Raw genomic sequence first — 21,885 nt, forward strand, 5'->3', positions numbered from 1 at the left:
TGCTTGGGGAGTGAATCAGCGGATGGAAGATCCTCTTCTCTGTCTCTTCTCCTTTCTGTATATCTGACTTTCCAATAAAAAATAAATCTTAAAAAAAAAAAATAAATGAAGAACCCAGAGAGAGAGAGGGAGGGTAAGCGAGCCGTCTTCCATCCACTGGATCGCACCTCAATCGCCAAGGCTGGACCAGGCAGAAGGCAGGAGCTGCTTCCGTGTCTCCCATATGGATGCAAAGGCCCATGTATGTGGGCCATCTTCCGATGCTTTCTCTGGTGCACTAGCAGGGAACAGGATCAAAAGTGGAGCAGCTGGGACTTAAGCCTGTGCTCAGATGCGGAAGTGCCTTGCTGTAGGTGGTGGCTTAACCCGTCTGTTCTTTAGGCCCAGTGGCAGGTCTGAGCTGTGTGGTAGGATGAAGTCACTGTCTAAGGGAGGTATCCCAGGCCCCTTCCCCATAAGGCTGCTGGGTGCAGGTCCTCCCTCTGTGGGGCAGTTGGGGCCTCCCTCCCTAAAAGGCGCCTGCTGAATGAAGGAGGCGAGGAGTGAATGAGCTCCGAAGCTACCTCCTGCCGCCCCGTGAGTCAGGCTGGCTGGGCCGCGGCCTCTCCGTGGTGTTTATAAAAGCCAGGCCCGCCGCGGCCCCACAAGAACGGGTTCCTTGTTCCCGCATGAAGCCATCTGCGGCTCCGCCAGGGCCCTGCCCCACCCCAGGTCAGGGACATGGGTCTGTCGCAGCGCCGTCTGGCCTTGCTGAGGGTGCAGGAGGCGGGCAGCGAGCCCTCCCCGGTTCCCCACTTTGAAACCAAAGAAATTGGATCTTAAAATCCCAAAATAGCGTGCTGAGAGGTCCACACCACGTCTGCCTTCTCCTGTTTCCCCCCCTCCTCGTGGCAGGAGTGACTCAGAATTCTTGGTCTGGATCCAGAGGGACCTGCGGCAGCCTCGGGGCTGGGGGTTGGGGGTGGGAGGCAAGTGAGGGGGCAGTGTGATGGGGAGCCCCTTGCCCCTAGGGCCTGGGCTGCCCGATCTGGGCGTCTTGTGTTGTCCACGTCTTTCCCTTTGCGACTGCGGCGTCTTGGAGAGCTCAGGCCTGGTCCAACTGGCTCTGGAGGATCGCTTAGGTGAGCCTGGCTGCGCTCCCTGGGACACTTGGCTGGTGGGACCATCCCACCGTCCCTGGGCTGGCGGCTGACGATTGCATGAGGTTACTGCAAAGCTCCTTGCTCTTATCCCACGTACTCCCTCCTGAGAATTCAGCCCTCTCCTGGTCTCTACCTCATGGACACGCAGCAGACACCTTATACGTCCATGCCCGGCCAGTGCCCTGTGTGAGAGACCCTGCGTTGGAGAAAGGCCGTTTGCATATAGCCCCTGGTGGCTGGTCTCTCGGTGAACCCTGGAGTGGCTGAGGGCATGGCTTACGCCTCGGCTTTCTCCACGTCGGCTCCACACAGCTGCCAAGGCCCCGGACTCGCGCCCCCGTCTCGAGATGGGCCACTTGGTTGTGCCAGCCCTGCTTGGTCTCCTCTTTGGACTCCGGCGTGGTTGGCCTGAGCTCACAGGTCTCTTTCAATGGAGCTGTGTCCCTGGCTGCCTGGCCTGGATGGCAGTGAGCTCAGGCAGCAGACAGCAAACCCGGGGCTTCTCCGCCAGACAGCAACAAGCATCCTTTCTCAGGGTGCTGGCGGATGAGTCACGCCGTTATATGTTGACCCAGTCGGAACCCGAGAATCTCCCCGTCTGTGGAGTCGACAAATATTTACTGAGTATCTCGTGGCTGCCAGCCGCTGTCAGAGGCGCTGGAGGCACGGGAGCACCGTGATCAACACCCTTCTGCGTAAGGGGATGCTGGCTGTTATGAGGCAGGTCGTGGCTGAGTGATGCTGGGGGGTCTGCTTTGGCCGGGATACTTGGCAAAGGCCCTGGGATTCTAGACTGTGACCCGAGGAGTCGGGAGGAACCAGTGCTGGGAAGACCCAGCTAGGAGTATTCTAGGTTGCAGGGATAACATGTGCCAGGGCCCCTGAGGTTCGGATAAACTTGGCCTTCTGAGAGAGCAGCTGAGGCCCATGGGGCAGAACCAGCACTGGGAAGCGAGATCCAGTGATGTGGATAAGGGCAGGGCCAGTTGTGGTTTGGGCAGGGTTTGGCTTTTATCCTAAATGTATGTGGAGACCCTTTTTGAAGCTGAAAAGCAATTTTCAAGATATGTTATCCCAAGAAATGTGCTCAGAGAAGAGGACTTGGCCTGTCGGAAGTTAGCCAGCCATGGATGAAAGGCTCTGTGTGACATCATCATTCACTCTTTACACACACGGATGGTGAGGTGTACATTGCCCTCAGCCCCATTTATAGATGAATGAACTGAGGCCTGGAGAGGTCACTAATGTTGCTACTGGGCATGGCCCGGGACACGCTGGAGACTCAGCCGCATCAGGCTCAGTGCAGGAGGCCCCCGACTCTCTACTGAGCGTCTTGTGTTTTGACTGTGTCAGTTGGAAATCGCAGGTTGAGAGGGAGAGAAGGAAGAGTCACTGTCTAACTCCTGGAGAAGGGGTGAAAAGACCCAATTTCCTTTCTCTGACATGCCTCCCAGGGGTGCTGCCTTTGGTACTGAACCCCATTCGGGTTCTGGGCCGTGCCTGTGCACCCAGCACTTGCTTGGGGTCCTAGGCACAACCATGGTAATTGGAAACAAATTTCATGCATTTTGGGCCATTGGGCCTCTCCCGAGCGCGTGCTTGCTGTGCAGTAGAAGTGTCTGTTTTTAATTCCCTGCGACGTGAGAAATGGAGAATGGCTCGGTTCTTAATTTAGAATACGAAGAGGAAGGGACTTGTTCTGTTTTCAAATTTGTGCAAAATGCTTCATTTTCTTTGCACGGTTTCCTATATGATTACCAACTCGCCCCCGTCAGCGCCACTGCAGTTGTCGGTGGGGTTCTCAGGGCAGAGTGAAGGCGCCTCCAGCTGGTGACACCCCAACCCAGGTCACTCTCTTTCCCCCTTTCCCTCACACCCTGGGGTGCTGTCACCTCTGGTGGGAGCAGTGCAGCCCAGTTGCCACTTGTCTGAACAGTTAGGTCCTACCGATGCCCAAACAGACAGACCTGCAAACAAAAGGGTCACCAAGGGCCAGGTCGAGTGGGTGGCATCGCAGCTTGAGTGGCGAGTGAGGCGGGTCTGGAGATTCACCACCCACTCATGTCCATAGCCCTGACCTTGCTTCCCTTCTGGTGATGCTCATGCCCTGGCAGCTGCCACTTGGAGAAGCTGGCATGCAGCTGTAGGCGAGGGTGGAAACTTGGGAGCCAATACTCCCCTGCTTCCCACCCTTGGATAAGGGGAGGAGGTAGAAGAGATGGTAGGGATGGATAGAAGATTTGGGAAGGATCCAGGGTGGGGGCAGCTGAAGGTGAGGTCAGGAATTAGGGTTTCTACTGAAGTCCACGCCAGCGTATTTGGTGGACGTGTGGTGCTTGTTGGAGTGACAGATCGTGGACGGGTTGTGCCTGATGTGTATGTGCACGCCTGGTGTACCACGTGTGTGTCCATACCGTCTCCTCATGTACCACGTGGCCGGTAGGAGTGACCATGAAAGTCCCCCAGGCTTTTCTCCTCTTGGAGTGAAACATTGGAGGGTGATGCTAATTTCCTAATCTTCCAAATTCAAGCAAAAAAAAAATGCTACTTAACATTGTTCCTGTTTGATTTTAGGCAAATTCAAAACAGGTTCCTTGGCATATTGCCCCTGGGAAAATCAGTCGCACATTGCAGACCCAGAGCCCGGCTGAGCGTGTGGGCGTCCGCAGCTTGCAATGGTTCTTTTCCTGGCTTCCCCACTTTGCTATGGCGCTTGTGAGAAACTGCCATGCAACATTTGACTTTGATAAGTCCTTGAAGCCATCAGTCTGCTCAAGTAGCCTGGTTTAATCACCTCCCAGATCAACGTGCAGTCAGACCTTGCCTGTGGTGCGCCATGAGGGTAGAGAGCCATTCTGGCCAGGGCCACCTGGTCCCCAGGGCCACTATTGCCTGCAGGGCTCCCTGTGACAGGACGGCTTTTCCCAGGAGCTGCATTGGGCTCCCGACCCTGGGCATACCATGGGTACCTCTGTCTGCTGCCATCTAAACCCCCCCCTGGAACCTTGTCCACTGCCTAGGGGAACTGTACCAAGCAGCACACAGTGGTTCTGTCCGCTGCAGGAAGCAGAGGCTCCTACATGGCACCCAGGCTTGGCTGTGCCCACAGACAGGCACCTAGGGGACTGCCACTTTGGAAAAGCCTGGGCAGGTCACGCCTGGATTCTTCCTGCAGTGGGGATGAGCATGGACCTTCAGGGCAACCTGGGTCATCTTGTCAAGCCAGCCCTGCAGGACCCTGGGCCCTCCACCTCTGGAGAGACTGCTGGTAGCTATGCATTCTTCCCAGGCCGCTGGAGAGCTGGCCAGCAGGACTGCCCCAGAGCGAGCCTCCTTACCACGTCCAGTCAGGCTGTTTGGCCAAACCACAGTAAAAGCCGGCGCTCTGGCCCGGGCTCTGTGGGGTTTTCACTTTCTTTATCTTTCCCATTGGTTCATTGCTCTGCCAGTCTGTTCTGTCAGGAGACCTCTGGGGTGCATGTTGCATCATCTTGCCGGGTGCGTGCGTACTTCTTCCCAAGGAGGGTGCTCTTGGAGACCGTTCACCACACAGATGAGGCCAGTGCAAGCAAGGGACGCCCTTGAATGCAGAGGGCCATCCCAGACTTTCCCAAAGGAGCAGGCTTTTCTCTAGAGGAGGAGCCATTTCAGTTGGTTCTGGCTGTGCTCTTAGAACTCGGTACTTGCTCGAGTTGCTTTGACGGCCTGTAAGTTCTGTAGACACTGAAGGTGAGGGGAGTGGGGTGGTTATGGGGGCGGGCTGGGGGAGCCTGAGTCAGGGTTGGTTCATGTCCTTGCTGAGCCCCATGTGGGGTAAGTTGCCCAAGCTTAGCAACCCTCAGTTTCCTCATCTGTGAAGTGGGAGGAAGAGGCCTGTCCTGCATAGCATCACTGTGATGTGTCGACTGCAGCTTTTGCAGCAGGGCGGTGTGCCCTGTTGCTGCTGCAATGTTGTTGATTAAAGTGATGGTCGCTGAACAGGTACACGCGGCTCCTACTGTTGTGGGAATGTGTGTAGGTGGGGGTGGTACTAAGCAACTAAGCCAATAAGGAGATTTCAGGTGGTGATGGAGCAGTGAGGCCAATGATGTGCTTATGAATGTTTAATGTCCAGTGTGGAGGAGCTGCATTGATAGTGTTTGCCAATTTCTGTGGCATCAGTATCCCCACCAGGGCTGGAAATGTACATACCAAAGTGACCCAAGTGTCCACAGGCTCATAAAACGCCTGAAAGTCTAGCCACTGGGTCTTGCAAAGGCTGAGTGGCAGGTGCAAGGTACAGCACTCCAGGCCTGTAAATAACAAAACAAATGGACACTGAGAAGTGAATATCCTGGGGCCAGAGGTTTGCAGGCAGGATGGAAAGGCCCTGAGGTTAGAAAAGGATTGGTGTGTTCTGGGAATCGGAGGGGAGCTGGTGTGGGCGGAGCCTTATCAGTGGGAGGGAGAAGAGAGGCTAGGCTTCTGGACCACAGCAATCAGTTCAGATCTTCATCTAAGGCTCCAGGAAGTCTTTGGAGGGTTGTAAGCAAGGGGGTGTCCGGATCTGATTTGCATCTTTAAGCAATCTCTGAGCTGCTCTGTGGAAGACCAGGCAGGTGGGTGGGCACTGCAGTGAGAGGTGATGCTTACTCTGAGTTGGAGAGACGAGAGCAGTGGTGGGATCCAGGGGGAACTGTGGGGATGTGGCCACTTGCCGGGGTGTTACCGTGGAGAAGGAAGCAGCTTTGGTGCGGGCTCAGACTCCCCCTGCCTGCTCTGTCTGTGCTCCCCAAGCCCATGTTTACCACCTCCTGACACACCCTGGAGAGGAGAGGAGGAAATACTCTTATCTCAGGTCCCAATGTAAAACAGAAGCACCAACAAGAAAATCCCTTTCTCCTTTTGGTTCTTGTCAGTGCAAGCAGTACCAGTTCTTCTGTCTCTGACTGTCTCCTGGGTGTGTATCAGAAACTTGGGCGAATGTTGTGGGTGTCAGCCTGGTGATGAAATGCTGTTGCCGGCTCCACCCCCAGCCTGGCCCTTCTCTTGGTGGGGACAGAAGGTTCCCTCTTTCTAGAGCAGTACCGGCCTGACCATGCATGTGTTCTGTATTGGTGTAGCCCTTAGCTAATGCAAGGGAGAAACTGTGTTTTCTACTTTCCTTGACTTTTGATCTGTGTCTGTTGGCTCCTGCATGAGACAGTGCCATTCTAGACCCAGTGTGGCAGGAGAGCCTGCTGAGGTCATGCTTCAGAGATGGGGAGATCTTGGTGAGTTCTCACTGCTCACGGCTTCCCTCCACCTGCAGAGAGAGGAATGGAGGCACAGAAGTATTGGGGTGTGCGAGGATGACTTGCTGGGAGTTGCCAGTGGAGAGTGACAAGACTATATAAATGAATGCTCTTATTTTTTAATTTAAAAAAATTTATTTGGAAGGCAAAGTGACAGGAAGAGACACAGAGAGAAAAGTGCTCTTTTCTGTCCACTGGTTCACTCTCCCAATGTTGTAACAGCCAGGGCTGGGCCAGGCTGAAGCCAGGAGCCTGGAGCTCCATCTGGGTCTCCCATGAGGGTGGCAGGGACCCATGTCCTTGAGCCACTGTCTGCTGCCTCTGAGTTGTACTGGTTGGAAGCTGGACTGGGAGCAGAGGTGGGACTTGATCCCAGGCACTTTCCGTACCTCAAGCAGTGGTACCCCAAGTTCCCAAGAAGCCCTGTGTTCTGAAACATAATTTGCAAAACTGCTGTCCCCTTTGACTTCCAAACTGCCCCTCCCCTTCCAGCCCCAGGCTCCTTCTGGAGCTCCCCCCTTCGCACACGGAGATGATCGCTATGGGGATCAGTTTGGAGTGCCTCCTCCCATAGCTTCTCCCTATTACATCTACACGTGCGTGAGTGGATGGATGAAAAGCATTCTGCCTTGTTCCATTTGCTGCATCTTGTTGTCCATCGTTTCCTACACACTGCTTTCTCTTTCAGCAGCGGGTTCTAGGGCTCTCTGGGTCAGCCCTCTATCATAATGTGTGCCTATCTTACTGGTGTCTCCTAGCTGTTCAAATTCGCCTTTGTCGACAGTTCAAACTGAACATCTTTTCTCTGGCACTGATCTTTAATTTTTATTTGAATTTCCTGTTCAAATATGTTGCCTATGTTTCTGTTGGATAGCTTTATTCATTCATTTATTGAGCAAATGCTATCCCCAAGTGCCTACCACATGGCAGGCGTTATTCTAGGTGCTAGACACTGTGTGACATGTGAAACAGACACAAGTTCCTGTCTTGACTGCTGAGTTGTAGGGCAGTCAGGTGGAAGGAAGTAAACACTGTATCAGTTTGGCCTGGAGGAGGAGCCCCTGGGAGGAAGCCTTGGTTCTGAATGCGGTGGCCAGGGTTTTGTATCTTTCCTTTATTCGCCTGGAGACATGCCTTCCTCTGCTTGGTTCACCTTGGTCCTCTTGAGATGTTACCCACATTTTCTTCCAGTCTTCAATTGCCCCATGACTCAGATGATGGTGTTGTCGTTGCTCTTTGATTTCTTAGATTTTAAAGTCAGGCTTTCCTTAACTGGGTTGCTGTTCTGTAAGAAGCAGAACCCCTTACTTCCTGTCTTTCTGGGCAGCTGCTGCCAAGAGCTCTGAGGGTACCCTTTCGGCTTGCTTCGTATCCCCATAGTTTCTGGCTGTTTTCCTGTAAGCACATTCTTTCCCATGGCCGCTTGATAATCCATTTGAGCGTGGATCCCGGTGGCTTATCCAAGCAGTCCTCCTTGGCTGGACATCACGGGTACTTCCAGCCTGGGTGGCAGTTGCTGCCCTTGCTGCTGCCTGTGAGCTTCCTGGCTCTGTGTATCTGCTGGACTGGAGCCACACGCCCAGCATGTGAACAGTTCTGTTTTCTCCCCTCAGCTCCACGGCTACATGGAAAACAAGCCCCTGGGGCTGCAGATCTTCATCGGGACAGCGGATGAGCGCATCCTGAAGCCGCACGCCTTCTACCAGGTGCACCGGATCACGGGCAAGACCGTCACAACCACCAGCTACGAGAAGATCGCGGGCAATACCAAAGTCCTGGAAATCCCCTTGGAGCCAAAGAACAACATGAGGGCAACGTAAGGGCTGAGCTCGGTGGGCGGGGAAAGGACAGTCTGCTTGCTGGGGCTCCCAACTAGTAAATGCCCTTTGGGATCTCTGTTCTAGAAGTTTCTATTTGAAAAATTTTTGTTTTTTTTTTTTTAAATAGAATATTTGAAAGGCAGGGTTGCGGAAATACAGATCTTCCATGTCAGTGCACTCCCCAGATGGCTACAATGGCTGGGGCTGTGCTAGTGGAAACCAGGAACCCGGAGCTTCTTCCAGGTTTTCCACTTGGATGGCAGGGGCCCAAGCACTTTTGCCGTTTTCTGCTGCTTTCCCTAGGCAGGAAGCTGGATCAGAAGTGGAGCAGCCAGGACTCCTGCAGGCACCCTCATGGGATGCTGGCTTTCTAGGCAAAGGCTTTACTGGCTGTACCTTTGGCAAAGGTTATGCCACTCTGCTGGCCCCTATTTGGAAAGTTTTAGATGCAGATATTTTCATGCATCTGAAGAGGAAAAGCACTCAAAAATTGTTGAGTTTTGTTGCTTTGAATTTTGTTTCATTAAAAAAAAACTTAAATCATCTAGTAACTAGAATGGTCGTGCTCAGAAAGCTAATATGACTGGTTAACATTTAGGATATAATACACACATGTTTTGGGATTGAAAATGCCTTTTTATGAGAAAATAAAAGTGCAAGATAACAAGAGAATGCACAGAGAACTGCTGAGCCCCATGCACATGGGTTTCCCAGTCCTCACCTTTGCTTCCTCCCTCTCCTGCTGGACCTTCTTGGTTTTGTCCCTGAGCACCCGTGGTGACCCAGCAGGAGCCCTCAGGGCCACTTTTCTTTTAAACCCTGCAGCAAACGCATCTGCCACATGGCTTCTGAGCCAGCCTGTACCCCTCCCCAGCCAGGTTGATTCATGGCCCTTCCCCCTGGAGCACCCTCGGGGGATTTTCAGGTGTGAGGGCAGCGGCTGTTTTGAGAGTAGGTTTGTTGAGGATGTGAAATGTCTCCCGAAAGGGGAGACTTGGAAAGCACTGCTACTCCACCGTGGTGCACTGTGAGATGCCCCCAGAGCTGCCAGCAGCCCAAAGCAGGCCTGTGGTGGACTTATCCAGCTCGCTGAGGGGGCTCTCTTAGAAACAGGTTGTTGTCTTCCTGCAGCATCGACTGTGCGGGGATCCTGAAGCTCCGAAATGCAGACATCGAGCTGCGAAAAGGCGAGACGGACATCGGCAGGAAGAATACGCGGGTGAGGCTGGTGTTCCGAGTGCACATCCCTGAGGCGAGCGGCAGGATCGTGTCCTTGCAGACGGCGTCCAACCCCATTGAGTGCTGTAAGTCAGGCTGCGGGCTGGGCTCCACCTGTGCGCAGCGTCCTGCGTGTAGGCTTTCACACGGAGCAGGACAAGGGACCCAGGGTGCCTGTGTGCAGGGCCCCCAGGGGTAGAGTTGGCCCGAGGGTCAGTTTGATGAAGGATCTTTGCTACTGTGGAGTGTTTTGTGGCCCTTCGGGGAATTGGAAAAAAGCACAGTCCTACAGCTAATATATAGCCTGTAGCTCTGTTTAGATTTGAACTGCACAAATACAGTTCTCCTGTTGGGGTATGTTCATTTTACCTTGGCCCCCCTTTGTCTTCTCCTTTTCTGCTCAATCAGTAAGAAGGGCAGTGGTCCCCAGTGGTTCTGGTTTTTTGGGCTTTGGAGCCTGCCAGTTGCTAAGCTAAGTGTTCCGGGTATAGTATTAGCTTGGGGAGTATTCACTGCAGCTCCAGGCACTGCTGTTATCACAGTGCCTATTTGACAGACAAGGTCGTCGGTGCGAGAAGTGGAGTGAGTGGTACCCACAGCTGAAAGGGACAGGGCTTCAGCGCACACACCTGCAGGTTTACCAAGCTCAGGCATCAGGGGCTGTGTTGACTCAGCTGGCCACCTGCGGGGGAGTGGACCATTTTCTCTGTGCTCGCCCAGGTTGCCATCTGAGAAGAAAGACCTCTGAGGTTGCAGAGGGTTCTTAGGGTCCAGGGGAAAGCAGCTGTGTCAGGCCCTTGAGAGAGGTCCTGCGAGAAGCCTGGCTACGTCCCAGCAGGTTTGAGAAGCCGCTGAGCTGTGCTCATGCCTCCGCACCCCTGACTCCGTTTGCTGTGAGTGTCTGTAATGAGACATGAGGAGGCTGAGTGTAGACGGTAGGAAGCATCAAGAAGTGTGGATCCAGAAACAAAAACCATATGGTCTTTGGGGAGGAGTCTCTCTTTTATCTCTGGATGCTTTGTGTGGTTACCATGTTCCAGGGTAAATGGTGTTTGTGTTTTTTTGTTTTTTGTTTTGTTTTGTTTTGTTGTTGTGTTGTGTTTTACTGGACATTTTGCTGTAACTGTTACCTTCCTGAGGGGCCAGGGAGTGATGGGAAGGAGAGAAATGGGTGGGGTGTCTGGTATTGAAGGGTGCAGTTTGAAGATGAGGAGGGCTCATTCCCCACCTGCATTAGTTGCTGTGACTCTGCTCCAATCAGTATTTAGACCTGGTGTGGCCAACTCTGCTGACTTTTAAGGATGCACCAAGAATTTACAGATAAGTGTAACTGAAGAAGAGCATGGGAAGGGAGCAGGGCTGGTCATGTTGGAGGTTTGGCTGAGGCACCTGCAGGCAAGGGGGCTCTCCCTTCTTTGAGTTGGGTTACAGTTGGTTGGTCTTTGGAAATAAGCCAAAGGTCTGACTCATTCCAGCATATGTGTGTGTGTGTGTGTGAGAGAGAGAGAGAGAGAGAGAGCGCGAGCGCTTCTGTGACCTTCCGTTGCTTTCTCCCCAAATGGCCCAGGCTGTGTCCTTTATGCCTAGAGGAGCCACTGAGCCCACAGTTTTGGATTCCAGAAGCCTAAGATTTGTCAACCCCATTTGTTCAACCTCTGCTGGGGGCCCAGGGCTGCATCCAGCAGAAGTCCGTGGGGGCAGGACAGGAAGCCACATCTGGGTATCAGTCTGGCTCTGTCTTGGCCGACTGACTCTTTTGCAGCACCAGCCTGAATCCAGCCCCAGGTGGATGGCTGCGTGCACTAACCCCACCTCTTCAAGGTTCTGCCGCCCCTGGGGACCACGCCTCCTGCACTTGAACCTTTGTAGGATGCTCTAGCACCATGTCTAGGTAGCTGGCAGCAGAGAGAAGTGCCTAGTGGGTGCAGCAGATCACAGCGCCTCACAGTTGCTGGAATTCCCCTGTCCCTGCTAAGCTGCAGCTTGGCGGGCATCACATTCCCCTGCGTGCTGTCCTTGGCCACTGGTCCAGCCGCCCTGCTTTGGCTTAGTGCTTCATGCTGTCCTTGGAAGAGAGCTCAGCTCTTCCTCAGTGATCTTGAGGGTGGGGTCTTGAGCAGATCTGGCACTCCCCCCACCCTTTTTGGCCAGTGACTCATTCCCCAGGCTGGAGCTCTGCTTTGGACCGGGTAGGGAAGAGGGGGCCCTGGTGGAGTCCCCGTCCTTTCTCCTGGGATTCCTTGTGTTGTCTTCGCTGAACCACAGGCCTCCTGTTAGCTCTGAGGGGGCATTGCAAAGGTGGGAAATCATGTTTGCTTTAGAAAGCATTGGGATGACTCCCCCCCCCCCCCACCTTGTCTGATAGAAAAGGCAACTGAGGCTTTGGTAAAATGATTCAGCAGCTTGTGCTTGGCGGGAAGGGGGCTGGAGGCTGCAGCTTTCCGGTTCCAGGCAACCCCCGAGGTTTCCGCTGCACCACCTGCCTTGGGATGGCAGGCTAAGCTGCCACCTTCCCGCCCAGCTGACCCTTCTGCTGTTTCCACGTTCTTCCTTCCTTCCTTTCCTAGATCAGTGTCTAGTTGCTGCACAGTCTTTATTTTTACAAAGATCAACATTTCCTTGAAAAGCAGAGTGAGAAAGAGATTTTCCACCTGCTGATTGACTCCCCTGATGGCTGTGACAGCCAGGGATGGGCCAGGCTGAAGCCAGGAGCTTCTTCTGTGTTTGTGAGTGAGTAGCAGGGACCCAAACACAAGGGTCGTCCTTGCGCCGCTTTTCCCAGGAACAGTCGCAGGGAGCTGGATCGGAAGTGGAGCAGCTGGGATCAGCTGGTGTCTGTATGGGATGCCAGCCTTGTAGGTAGTGGCTTTACCCACTGTGCCACCACGATGCCTGCCTCCTTCACAAATATTTTTTGACTCCTTAGCTTACTGTGTAAGCTACACTGAGATGACCAGTAAATATTTCTCGGTGCTTCATCAACTCCATGCATTGACACAGGATTGTAACATAAATATTTATTGTTGAATTGCCAGAGTGGATAAGGAGAAGCTGAACGAGCTGGTTCCTTCCCCCTGCTGCCTTGCTCACTGTGGAGGTGTCATTTCCTCCTCGTCCTGGGAATCCAGGGCAGATTATAGATGCTGGTAGGAAAAACCTCATGTGTCTGTCCACATTGGATATTCAGGCTCCAGGCTCACAGCACCGATGGGCTGGGCTCCCCACATGGCTCCCACCCTGAGCCCACTGCCCAGGAGGCCCTGCTCTCCACTGTTCCGTTAGTCCCAGTGAGGGTGGGTGCAGGTGTCACCCTCCAGGTACCACCCGTACCCCTTCCAACCCTGACGGAGATCCTGGGAACAGGGCAGAGGTCTTGAGGCGGCAGACCCACCTTCCCAGCAAGGCTTGAGGCAGCTGCTGGCGGCCTAGCTCTGCCTGTCCACTGATCATTCCTCCAATGCAGCTCCTGCGCGGCCTTGTCACCTGCTTCAGCTGGGTGCTCAAGTGCTCAGCCCGGGGTTTCTCACAGCTCTGGCCTTCCACGCCAGCTCCTGCTTCCCTGTGTGCTCTAAATTGCAGACCAGCAAAGGGTGCTGGTGATGAAAGCAGAGAGTGGGGCTATAGTGGTCCTGGAAACATGGGTCCCCGCTGGTGGCTCTGAGGGTACTGCTGTCCTGGCCTCTCTGTGGCATCTCTTCTTGTAGCTGCCTTCTCAGTCTGTGTGTCCTTTGCTGTACCACATGCTCGTTCCATTTAGGGTCCCCCTCTCCGATTCAAGAGGCCTCCCTGTTTGTCTTTCTATCTGTGATGGCAGCCCCCTCTGAGGTAAGGTGGGCAAGGGGGCCAGCAGCCCCTCCACCTACTTGCTCCACGCTGCTACTGGCTGCCTGGCCGCCCACACCTTAGGTCCTCACTGTCCCCTCCACCCAGGCCACAGGCCGTTTATGTGGCTGTGTGGCGGGGTAGAAACACATGGGGACTTGGCTGAGAAACACTGTTGCCTGGGACCCACTCCTGAGAGGAGCCGCTGATGGGGTTTGGCTCGCCTGTGGCCCAGGCACTTTGTAGAGGTCCCCAGTGACAGATGTGGGGTCCTCCTCTCCTCCAGCCTCCCATTACTGCTGAATGCTTACCCAAGGCGCCGGTGGGTGAAGCCTCCATCCGGAGGCAGATCTCCGTTCTCAAACGGCCGGCCGTTTGCTGTTTGCCAGGGCCTGGCTCATAGGGAAATGTACATGAGAGAAAGAAGCGGGCATGTCCTTACCATCAGGTGTGGAGGAGAAGGCAGCTATGAGGCAGAGAAGGCTCTTGTCCTTGAAGAGCATTCCAGAATTTGAGACTTGCTGCAGCTCCGCCTGAGGCCTGTGGTTTTGTCTTGCCCTGCAGCTGTCCCTGCTGTGCCCAGCAGCCCAGAAACTGCCTTGGGCTATGGTCATGTCCCACCCTGTCCCACGGAACACAAGATGCAAAAAGCCATTTCACTCCATTTGCAGGGGTGTGGGGTGAATATGGAGGGTGGCCTGGAAAATGGATTTTCTCACCTGCTCTCTGTCCCCGCCCTGCATGTTTTCACTGAAATGTAACGAGGATACAGCAGACTGCAGGTTGTCAGTGTGTGGTTCAGTGAGTTTGGACAATCGCGTGTCCACACCAAAGGTTCCCTCTTGCACCTGCTCCCTGTCCCTCACACAGAGGCAGCCATTGTCCTGATTGCGATCGCCATTGATGCTTGCTGTGCCCTTGGATGTGGCGGGACAGAGTTGTACACCGTGTACTCTGTGGGGTCAGCCCATTGTTTGTGACAGCTGTTCTTGCGGCTGTGTGACTCATCTGCTACTTAGCACTGGGCTAGCTAGTGTTGTCCTGTGTGGCTGTGGCACGCAGCTTTGATTTCGCTTGGGTCAGGAGTCCAACAGTGGCCCCGTGGAGTCACAGGTGCATGTGTGTTGCTGTAGAGGCACACTCATGGTCATTTGTGTCTGACCAGAATGTGGGCAGGTGTCGCCCCATCACTTGGCACTTGAAGTTGGCCTTCTGAGCACTTGGCATGCCAGCTCTAACAGTGAGCCCAAGATGGGGTCTCCTGTGACTTTGAGCTCCTCTTAGTGTGCCTGTAGGCTGCATGTTTTCCACAACGAGGGGTCTGTTCTTGACTTTGGGAGCTGTAGTGGTCCCTCACCCGGCCTTGCTGCAGGGCCCAGGGCCTGCTGACACAGGGAGTATCTCTCCCAGCAGCAGTTTGATGAGCGATGCCTTTTGTGAGTATCCGAGTCTGGCACACTGCAGGCTGATCCATCAGGGGCTCATCTTTGGGGTTGGCGTCCGTCTGCAGCTCCTGGCTGTGATGGTGCTCAGGCCTGAGACTCTGGGGGAGGGTGAGGCAGGCCGAGAGCCATTGGTGCTCCTTGGAGAGCCGGCTCTGCCATGTGCCTCCTCCTATGTCAAGTCTCTTCCCCCTCTGCCTCCTCTGCCCTGCTTTCCTGTCCCAGGGAGGCTTGGGAGGGAGGTGTGGCTATGCACTGTTGCTGTGAGAACACCCTGATCTGCAGGGAGCACTGGGGGTGCACTGACTGTGTGGCTCGCATGTGCTGCTCTGCACGTGCCAAGGCCCTTCGCCCTCCTCGGGCTTCCCTTGTGCGCAGCAGCACCTGTCATGTCATGCTGGTCAGGACGGGTCCCTCTGCAGAGACAGCAGTTCAACCTGCGCCCAAGTGGTTGGCCTTGGGGGCCAAGAGCCAGTGCAGCATGTGCAGAGGGCAGAGACCAGCTTGGGGCCTTCAGGGGGCAGAAGGTAGCTGTAGGGGACTATGCAACAACGGGGGCAAGGGGGTTTGCAGACCCCACTGGGGACTTTGGGTTTGACCCCCAAGTAAAAAGGGGAAGCTCTTGGTTCCAGGAGGGAGGCTGACCTGGTGGGACTTGTTACTTAAAACTCCCTTAGTGCAGCAGCTAGCACAGGGCAGGGGCTGCTAAGCATGCAAAGCCTGGATAATGGAAGAAGGGAAGTGAGAAGGACAAGACGCAGGTGAAGGGTCGCTCGAGTGTGAGTGGCCTGAGACAAGGGGTCACAGTGGGTGTGGCCTGATCTGCCTTTTCACCAAGGCCCTGTACTTCTAGATGGGAATTCCTGTATGGTTGGAAGCCCACCCATGAGGTCTGGTGCTGTGACTCAGACCACATAGCAGGAAGGTGTGAAAACCATGGCTTCCTCACCCCGGAGCCCAAGCTGCCCTTCGAGGTGTCCTCCAGGGCTCCCCACCACCCTGTAGTGACAGTACACATACGTGACAGTCAACTGAGATTTGTGAAAAACAACCCATGCTGAGGTCCCTGTGCACAGACCACTGCACTCACAGCCCCTGTAGCCACCTTCCCATCCATGATTGGATGGATGGACAGTCCCATCTCCAGAGGCCACACGGCTGTGCCGGGCCATAAATGTTGTGGCCATAACTGGGCACTGTCCCCTGCTGAGTGGAACCCTCCCTCTCCGAAGTGACACAGGACAGTGCTTGCTGCATGGAGTCTGTGGTGGCCAGGCCAAGAAGATCCCCTCCCTGGCTTCAGAGCCTGAGGCTCTGCTCTGTTTGAGCTCCCTCCCAGCTTCCCAGGTGGTTGGCTGGCCATTAGAGTGGGCTGGGCTGGGCCTGGGACTGTGCATTCCTGACCAGCTCCTCCCTCATCCATGCACAAAGAGCAGGGTTGGAGAAAGGTCAGCAGGAATCCCGACTGTGGCCTTGGTCTCACTGGTCTCGGTGTCTTTAAACTTTCATGGGCAACAAGTTGCCCTTCGAGTGAGGTGCGGGCAGTGCCAGGCTAACCAGGGCTGACTCCCAGGTTTGCAAAGGAGCCCAACGCAACGAGTGGTGATTCACAGAGCAGCCGCCTGGCCTGTTCTGGGAACTCATGGCTGCTCTGGTCCCTGGCCCTGCTGACTACATGCCCTTGGCTGGCTTGCTCCATAGTGATGACTCGAGCTTTCCACCTGTAAAGTGGGAGGCCTGGCTCTTTCTGCCTCTGTACCCACTTAGGACTACCAGCCCAATGGCTGTAGCTTCATCAAAGAATGATCAGAAAAGCTTGGACCTGCAGCTGCCGTTTTCACAGCCAGTAAATTTCCATTTGTGACAATGCTGCCAGGATGCCATCCCAAACCCTGATCCTGCCCGCCGACCCATGTGGGAGCCATCAGCCGCTGCTGCAGGCAGCCTTGTCAGTCTGGACTTGGATGGCGTGGATGGACGGCTCTTTGTGGCCGAAGAGTGCTGGGGGAGGGGGCTGCTTGGTGGCAGTGTGCTGGTGAAGGGTCTCCTGACCTCTGGCTGGTGCACAGCAGATTCCTGAAGTGTCGCCACACGCATTGCTGCTTTGTCAACGTGGCAGCAACACTCCAAGGCAGCTGCAGAAGGCTGCTGAGGCCACCCGGATCCTGGGCAGGCCTAAAGTGAAGGGATAGGACAGGGCCTCCTGTGGCTGCTGCCTCAGCTCCTGGATAGGGGGGGCAGTAGGCCCCTGGCGTGAAGGGAGCTGGCCAGCAGCCCGGTTTTCTGGGAGGTGGGCCAAAGAGCTCAGACTGACTCAGCCTGGGCAGCCCAGACTCCAGGCCACACCTCCCCAGAGGTGGGGCCCAAGGAAGTGGGGCTGGGGCCTGTGCCACACCTGCCCCATCTGGGAAGGCTCCTGGAGAGCGAGGGTCTCCTGTTTCCCGCGGGCTGCTTGACCCTGACCGCATGCCCTTGGCCTAGTGGTAGTCAGATTTGTCTTGTTTTGCTTTTCTCTCAAGTGTGATTTTAATACTTCCTTCCTGTGAAGGGTGCTGTGAGCATTCGGCCCTGCCCTTACGTCTCATTTGTCGTAGGTCCAGATGAAGAGATTGAGTGCCTGTTGACAGATATATCTTCAGGGCCCATCCTCCCCACCTTCCCACTCTGGTTCACTCCTGTGATTATCCTGCAACGTCCTAGGCACTGATGCCCAGCATGAGGCCTAGAGCAGGCAGGGCACAAAGCAAGCCCTTGCTGCTGGGGCTGTGCTCTGAGTGCATGTGGTAGGAGGGATGACAGAAGAGAAACCAGTCCAGACACGACAGCGACTGGGGAGACAGACAGGGAGCTGGTCCCATCGTTGTCTCTGTGCGTGGGAGGTGGAGGGGCTGGCAGTAAGGAAGTGAGAGCCGTGTGGGTAGCTGGGAGAAGAAACTCAGAAGTACAGGCCCTCCGGGGGGTGGAGAGTGCTGAGTGTTTCAGAGACAAGGCGATTGTTCCAGAAGTGAGTTCTAGAAATGAACCTAGGGAAGTGGCCATTGTCGCTGTCCTAAAGACCATGTTCAGGTCGCAGGTGTGTGCAGACACTTCTAGGAGCAGGTCTTAAGGTTAGTAGGCATGGTGCCTCGTGTTTTGGCTGACACTGTATGCAGACACACTTACAGGAAGTATTACAGAGCTGCCAGTCTCTCTCTATAAAAACAAACCCTCTGCAATGGGAATAGGCACTTGTTCCTTGATGGATGAAAATAAGATGTGTTATTAAAAGGAGCCCATGTTACTGGGAGTGCTCTGATGGGAACGGAGTGCATGTCCTTGGGGTGGTGGCTCCTCAGCTGCCTTGGCAGCAGGTGGTATGGGCAAAGCCAGATGGCCTGTTTATCCCAGCACCTTCCTCTCTTGCCCTCAGCCCAGCGATCTGCCCACGAATTGCCCATGGTGGAGAGACAGGACATTGACAGCTGCCTGGTATACGGTGGCCAGCAGATGATCCTCACCGGACAGAACTTCACCGCCGAGTCCAAAGTTGTGTTCACCGAGAAGACCACAGGTCAGTAGCTTCTGAGTAACTTTCTGCTTGTCCTCTGGAGTTGTACCAGAGTGACCATGTGTTTCTTGTCCCCAGCAGTAGATCCTAGTGTGCAGAGTTTTATAACCAGATCTTTTGGCTCATTGTTTCTTCAGTAATGACCGTGGCCACACAGTTGACCATTGTATAAACAGTGTCTTAACTGACTTGGTTGTCTCGGTGGATCCTAGGCTTTTTCTTCCCCCTCAACTTTTGTCAAGAAGGAAGGACAACTGGGCCCGGCGGCGCGGCCTAGTGGCTAAAGTCCTCGCCTTGAACGCGCTGGAATCCCATATGGGCACCAGTTCTAAACCTGGCAGCTCCACTTCCCATCCAGCTCCCTGCTTGTGGCCTGGGAAAGCAGTTGAGGACGGCCCAAAACCTTGGGACTCTGCACCCAGGTGGGAGACCTGGAAGAAGTTCCTGGATCCTGGCTTTGGATTGGGATAGCACCGGCTGTTGCAGTCACTTGGGGAGTGAATCATCAGACGGAATATCTCTCTGTCTGTCCCCCTCTCTGTATATCTGCCTTTCCAATAAAAATAAAATAAATCTTAAAAAAAAGAAGGAAGGACAGCTGGCATGGTGGTTAAGCATGAATGGCCTGACCCTAAGTATCCTGGGTTAAGACCTTGGTTTTGTTCCTTGTTTACTGTGTGACTTCAGGCTAATCAGCTCGCCTTTCTGGGCTTGAAGAGTCCAAGGCCACAATCACAGCCTTGGCTCTGGACATCATGAGTTGGACTGTTGTCAGGTGGGTCCTAGCAGTGTTGGACAGAAGGCAGCATCTCCCTCGCCTCTCCCACCTGATGCCAGAGGCACTGCCCAGGTGGTGATCACTGGGAGTGTCTCCAGGTACCGGATCGAACTGCCCCTGGTGGAGAACCTCTAGTCTGTGGGCTAGAGATTCCAGGACGGGGAGCAGGACAACATGGGAGTGGGAGATCACCCTAAGCCTTTCCTCTGCTCAGGCACAGGCGGCTCTCCCTTGTGGAGTGGAGAGAAGGTCAGGTATCTTCATCCTGTGCCTTCATACTGTGAGAGTTAAGCCAGCTGCTAAGGGCCCCACGCACCCCTTGCTTTGAGTCTTATTTTGTGAATAGTAATGTGTCACAAGCATCCATCCATGTTTTGAATATTCTTTGAGAGCCTGACTTTGAAGACATGCATTGCATTCTGTTGTGTGGGTTTGCGGTGTGTTATGTAGCCATGCCCTGTTTATTGGATACTAGGCTGCTCCCAGCCACTCAGGGATGAGCAACCTCTGTGTTCCTTTGGTCAAATGGGTAAGAACTCAGGCTTTCATGTCAGGCTGCTTGTGTTTGAAACCTAACGCAACTGCTTACTAAGTGTGGGACCTTTGGCTGGTCCCCTTGCTGGACAGTGGCTGCCTTGCCTGCAGGAAGAAGATGATAACAGTGTTGATTCATGGGGCGGCTGTGAGGCCTGCTGCTCGGTAAGCCTTGGTGAATCCTGTTCATCCTTGCTGTTGTCCAGAGCTAAGGCTGTGCACGGTACAGTGGATTCAAGGCTATGGACTGTTTTAAATGGACTGAGAAAACAAGAGGGCTGTTTTCTTGGCACACTGTGTGCTAGAAACTTGCTAGACTCTGGGAGGCAGAGGCAGATTGACAAGGTTGGCCAACACCAGGAAATGCATTTGGATGGGCAGCCGGGTCTGGAGGGGCTCCTGGTGCCAGGTACTGATGTGGCTTTGGTTTGGTCTGGGCAGGCGTAGAGTCAGGGAATCACAGGGTGTTGGTGAACAGGAGGGAGGTGTGGAATAGCAGTGGCCGAATTGACATAGCCTCTCCAACTTTGCTGTGTCTGCAAACCAGGAAACCACTCGCTGGCCGCCTGCTGGTGTTCCCACAAGCATGTGGAGCACCTTGCTGGAGAAGGGCAGTGCTCACAAGGGCCACTTACCTTGCAGAGAAGGGCCTGAGCCGGGCCCTGCCACCTTCTCAGGGGTGTCAGGAGCCAGCCAGCCGTCGAGTGTCCTGGACGCTCCTCCTGAGACCTCAGTCTCGCACTTGCGGGATGAGTGGCTAAATGAACAGGTGATGCACATGTGAATGAAGGAATGCCATATACTTGCCTCCATTCTTCAAGGAATGTTCCCCGTGCCCCTCTTGAAGGGGAAAAGAGGCAGAGCTGGCTGCAGCTCCAGAGAACTGGGTGCTGATGGCTAGAGGCACAGGGCTAGCTCCTTATGACCCAGCCCTGTCTGCAGGTGGACTCCTTGCACTCTCATCTGCCCTGGCCCCCACACGAGGTGGACAATGAATTCTTCGTGGAGGGCTCAGAGGACTCTGCAGGCAGTATCTAGCCTGGGCTTTGCTTTCCCACTTGGTGAAAAGAGATTGCATCAGTGAGCAGAACACACTAGGCACCTAGTTGGTATGCACTGGAGGTGGACCCTTGTTGATGTGGGCTCCCAGCGTTATCACTGCTTGGCCCTACTGCAGTCCTATTGCCCGAGGGTTCGAATCCCTGCTCTGCACTTTGTAGCTGATGCCCCACACCATCCAGCAGCTTGAGTTGCCTCACCTCCCTGATAGGCCTTCCCCTCCATAAAACATACTTAAAGTTCACTTTTCATGGGAGGCTGGGAGGCTGGGAGGCTGGAGGAGTGCCTCCAAATTCAGTTCTCTGCATGCAGATTGCCACTGAGCAGGCTCATAAATGTTAGCTTTGACTGTTGCTAGGATTTGGCTGTGCAGACAGGCAAGTCCAACAGATGCCATGGAAGTGAGAGACTGAAGGTCATCTAGAGTGACCGTGAGGAGCAGTGGCCAGGCCTCACTCTGAGCACTCAGTGTGCTGGCTTATCTTCTGGACAGTAGCACAGTGAGGCTTGGAAAGGGGGTGGCAATACACACTGTGGAGCTTGATGGGTGCAGCAGTGAGCGGCTAGCTGGGCCTGGGGGCCTGAACTTTCTGGGAGCCACATGGCAACAAGAGGGCCCAGTTCTGCAGTCAATGATTTGGGAATGGTTTTGGTGCCCGTAGTTGGGGGGAGTCCTAGGAGCAGGACCCCAGAGGGGTCTCCTGCACTCCTGTGCTCCCACGGTGGGGACCTCCTTGCCCTTGCACGAGCCCCTGCTGCTCTTTTGACCTTGGGGGACACCCTGCCCAGCCCGGCCGCCTGCAGCAGAGGGAATCCCTGTTGCTCAACTTCTTTTTTCCAAAATGCATCCCCGTTCCCATCTCCATGGCCACCGTGGTTGGCCAGGGAGCCGCAGGGCGGGTGGAACACTTGATGTTTTCCAAGGATGGGGAATCCCAGCTGCTTCTCCCATCAAGGAGAGGTGGCAGCCTCCTGGGCTAATCTTAGGCCCACGTTGGGTCATCGGCACCGCCCACTCCAGCTTTCTTTTTATAGCTGTCGACTAAAATGCACTTGGCAGTTCCCCTCCAGCAAGATGACAAATTGGAGAACAGTGGAAAAACAGTAGGAGAGGGGCAGCGCAGGGTTCCTCCAGCCGGCCGGGCCTCGTGTTTTGGAAAGTGCTGTCTTATTTATAGCAGCAGTAATAATAACGGTTATTCTATTATTTTTATTTCTATTTTAAGTCTTTTCACAACTTCTAGAGCCTG

The 21,885-nt window shown here is 54.5% G+C and overlaps 1 protein-coding gene across 3 annotated transcripts in view; it reads left to right on the plus strand.

Moving 5' to 3' along the window:
* Positions 1-21,885, plus strand: part of NFATC2 (nuclear factor of activated T cells 2) — a 103,216-nt gene that overhangs the window by 40,095 nt on the left and 41,236 nt on the right. For all 3 annotated transcript variants that reach the window (XM_058679318.1, XM_058679317.1, XM_058679319.1), the window contains exons 4-6: positions 8,029-8,231; positions 9,367-9,539; positions 18,127-18,267. In XM_058679318.1, coding sequence (XP_058535301.1) covers positions 8,029-8,231; positions 9,367-9,539; positions 18,127-18,267 — 517 coding nt within the window. The remainder of the gene's footprint in view (positions 1-8,028; positions 8,232-9,366; positions 9,540-18,126; positions 18,268-21,885) is intronic.

This window comes from Ochotona princeps, chromosome 22 (assembly GCF_030435755.1).
Source record: "Ochotona princeps isolate mOchPri1 chromosome 22, mOchPri1.hap1, whole genome shotgun sequence".
Taxonomy (NCBI): Eukaryota; Metazoa; Chordata; class Mammalia; order Lagomorpha; family Ochotonidae; genus Ochotona; species Ochotona princeps.